Source organism: Sitodiplosis mosellana, unplaced genomic scaffold (genome assembly GCF_009176505.1).
Source record: "Sitodiplosis mosellana isolate CC-2019 unplaced genomic scaffold, AAFC_SMos_1.0 Smas_scaffold_5992, whole genome shotgun sequence".
Classification (NCBI taxonomy): Eukaryota; Metazoa; Arthropoda; class Insecta; order Diptera; family Cecidomyiidae; genus Sitodiplosis; species Sitodiplosis mosellana.
Window position 1 is genome coordinate 1 of NW_022601234.1, and position 3802 is coordinate 3802.

The following is a 3802-nucleotide window of genomic DNA, read 5'->3' on the forward strand; positions in this document are numbered from 1 at the left end:
GTTCTCTCGATTAAGTGTCCACACGCTCCAGCCATTGAAGGATCCAATGTGCGCCAGATTCAAATCCAACAAACTGGCCCAGCCAAGCAAAGCATTAAGAGCAACGAGGAGAAGGAAACTGATAAAAAATAAATATCATCTCCATAATCACTACTTAAACATTAATTCACCCATTCCAAATCCATGGATTTCAAATTCAAGTTTGAAATTTAATCATTCGAATAAGTTACTTAAATGTAAGCACCTAGAACTTTTGGTTTAAGTTCAGAAACTGTTTTTCGGAAAAGCACAAGTCAATAAAGTTTGGAAAAAAAAATAAAAATCCCGTTGTGTTTTTTATTAAAATTTTCTGTGGCATATCAATAAGTTTGCAGGTTTGGTTTTTTCAGCGATGAGGTCTTTTATTGAAAGTTGAAAAATTTTATCGGAAAGGTAAGATCTGGATTTGATTTTTTTCTGTATGAAGTACTTCGAAGGGTTACATACCATGGTTTGTATAGTTGATACAAAATGTTGATCTTTTTATTTTTGATTGAACTGGTTGTTGTTTCTTATCGTTGCAACTTGTATTTTTTGGGGCCTCAAATTTCTTTTGACTCTTCAGTCTATATTTGGTCATTTTCACTCATTCATTGGTGTTTGGTGACTTAGTATGTTGTTAGAGCCTAATGAACGCAAAACTCTGGCTAAAGCTCAAAAGATTCTTCGGACTTTATTTAGTTTACCCCCAGGTTTATCAATTGGACAATTTTTATAAAAAATGTTCGCTGTTCCTATTTATGGAATGTCACATTCCAAATGTGCATGAAATATATCTAAAGTTTTCGATATGGATCATGCATTATTTTAATGGGCAGCTCTTGCCCATTTGGGCAGTTCTAAATCCCAAATGGGCAGCTCAAAACTCAAAAATGGGCAGTGTTTTACTTAAATTTTCTTGAAAATGGGCAGCTCTAAAAATTTCTTAAAATAATGCATGATATGGATTATAATGAAATCGTCGCAGCAATCTGAGCTATTGTTTCTATGCAATTTCCATTTACTGAGTTGGTTTGAATTTTAATCATAGCGTTTGCGTGAGCAAATCATCTTGTTCCCAGATAATAAACTTGAATAAATTGTTGAAACCACAAAAATGAATTATCAAATCGATCGAGAAACAAAATGTTGTATTTTGACTTCTATAAAATTATTTTGCTAAAGTCTGTAAACGAAACGTATATCAGTGATATCGTAGCAGTCTGATTAAATTTGCTCGCCAAATACACCAAATTAGATATTAGTTGACTGAATCTGTTCATGTTTAGAAAAAATTAATCTCTTTGAGTACGTGATATATGTACTCTTCAGCGATTCTTCCATTGAACAAATATATTGCGTCTTCCTATTTTTTTTTTCTCTTTTAATCAATCTATGAACTTCGTTCGTTTCAATTTGTTTCTTTTAAGATACAGTTCATTGTCATCACATTTACTTACCCTAGCCCTAAAAGAGAGCCGATTTGATATAGATTAAACCATTAAACACACGATTGTATAGCTGAATCGTGAAACTCGGTTTGTTTTCAAACCACAAATCATGATTTGGTATAATTCTGATTTTATTGTTCCTTGCTCAAACAGAGCACCTTGTTCAAAGCTAAAAATTACAAAGAAAATCACAGCAAATGCTCTATTTTAATTTAAAAGAAATACACAGAGAATTCTGTTTCCTATATTGCTCTTTCGCCATTTATTCAATCTTCTTAAATCTAATATGACAGTGATTTCTTAAATTATAACGACATTTTGGATGACTAAGCATAAAACTTAAACCAAAATCCATGGATTTGAATAAAAACAGCACTTTGAAGATGCTTAGGCCTTTGGTTTTTCATCCTTCTTCTCCTCGTTGCTCTTAATGCTTTGCTTGGCTGGGCCAGTTTGTTGAATTTCAATTTGGCGCACGTTGGATCCTTCGATGGCCGGAGCGTTAGGGCATTTAATCGAGAGAACACCATCAGATGAGAGACTTGATGTTACGTCTTCAATATTGAATCCTTTTGGTAGTTCATAGCGACGAGTAAATTCTCGTGAGATGTAACCGTGGTCGTCCTTCTTCTCTTCGTGTTTGGCGTTCACCACAATCGAATTATTTTCCGTTTTCACCGAGATCTCATTCGGTTGGAATTGTTGAACGTCGAGACAAACTTGGAAACCATCTTTACCAATATGTGTCTTTGCCTCTAGCTCGTCAAAATGCGACAATTGCGATCTCAAATAATTGCCGGTGTTTGATAGAGAGCGAAGCAACGAGCGTTCAACTGGCGAAACCCACAAGTTGCTTGGATAAACCGAACCAAGTTGACGGTAACTGCTTGGTTGGTAGTATTCTCCAATGATGTATGGCAAAAGCGACATTTTTACTTGATTTTTTATTTACTTCCACAAAATTCACTTGAAATTGCTTGATTTTATTGTTCGCGTTCAAAGAACACTTTTTTATCGAATGTTTGGTTTAGTTTCAACTGTGTTTTGCTTTGTATTCAACTTACAACGATGCGGCGGGGTATTTATACAGCTTAAACGGTTCGAACGTTTGCTTCGAGTATTTTCGGCCACACAAATCAACTCTTTTCTCGAATGCACAAGAAGTTCGTTAGTCATGAACACGTAACGCGTTGAAAGCACTGGAAAACTCGTCACTCTCTTTTGATATTACGTGTACGCACAGCTGTTTTGAGAATTTTGACCGTATTTGTTCTTTTTGCACAGTCACACGCGATCCATATATGTATGTATTATTTTACTGTTGCGTGTGTATATGGTATACTTAAAACTTGAACAAAATAGCGTCCAGAATAATCTGGAACAATATGAACAATAGATACTGAGGGGAAGTTTCGTTTAAATGAAAAAAGATTCCATAAATGAAAAAGTGGGCGCAATTCTCTTTTCATTTTGAAATGAACAAAAAATCCATCTCACGAAATTTTATTCATAGCAATAATAGTGTCTTTATTTTCGGATTGGGAAAAACTGATTTCCCATCTCTTTGCGCCTTCGATTCACTGCTTGAGAGAGAGAGAGAGAAATCTTCATGAACAAGCTGATCGACTGTGTCGCTCGGCAACTCGTTTGGCATTCATAAATTTTCACATAAACAGACATTTTGAAAATACAAAAATAAATGCGTAGCACATTCAATGAAAATTGCGTAGAATTCTCAATAAATTTTCGCTTCACTATTTTTAGTCCAGAAATAAATTTTAGAAAAATAAATTGCTTCATCAATATTTCTCTCATTTTAATTCAACGGTGATTCACACATGAAGATGTTTCATAACATCAACATATTTTTGACCGACGACCGGCTTTATAATTTCAATGAAATAGAGCAAAAATCAAGTCCATACGCGGAATGACTTAAAGTGTCAAACGAGTTGTTTATGAGAACATCTTAGCGCATATTAAACATCGAAAATTGAGAAAGGTCACAGTATTTTATCAGCTGTTGTATCCGCGCACAAACCGAATATTCTTCATTCTATTCAATACATACTAGAAACGTCTACGGCTTTCTCCGATGCGTTGCCGTACGGCACCCAGTATTCGCGTATTGTATGGAGTTTCGAGTATGTTCTAGTATAGTCTATGGTCGCAAGCGCTGAGTCTACCGAGAAGTATAAATAGGATGCCGCATTGCCGTTAGCGTCAGTTGAATTCAAAGCATTACAGAGCTAAAAACTAAAACCGAATAAACAAAAAGTGTTCGTTGAACGCTAACAACCACAGCCAGCAATATCAAGTGAATTTTTGTGAAA

General features: G+C 35.0%; 1 protein-coding gene across 1 annotated transcript; it reads right to left on the reverse strand.

Annotated features, from left to right (window-relative positions):
• Positions 1–1702: 1702 nt before the first annotated feature.
• On the reverse strand, positions 1703–2539 carry LOC129573176 (heat shock protein 23-like). The gene has a single exon (XM_055453469.1). The coding sequence runs from the start codon at positions 2397–2399 to the stop codon at positions 1857–1859; it is 543 nt and encodes a 180-aa protein (XP_055309444.1). The 5' UTR covers positions 2400–2539; the 3' UTR covers positions 1703–1856.
• Positions 2540–3802: the final 1263 nt, after the last annotated feature.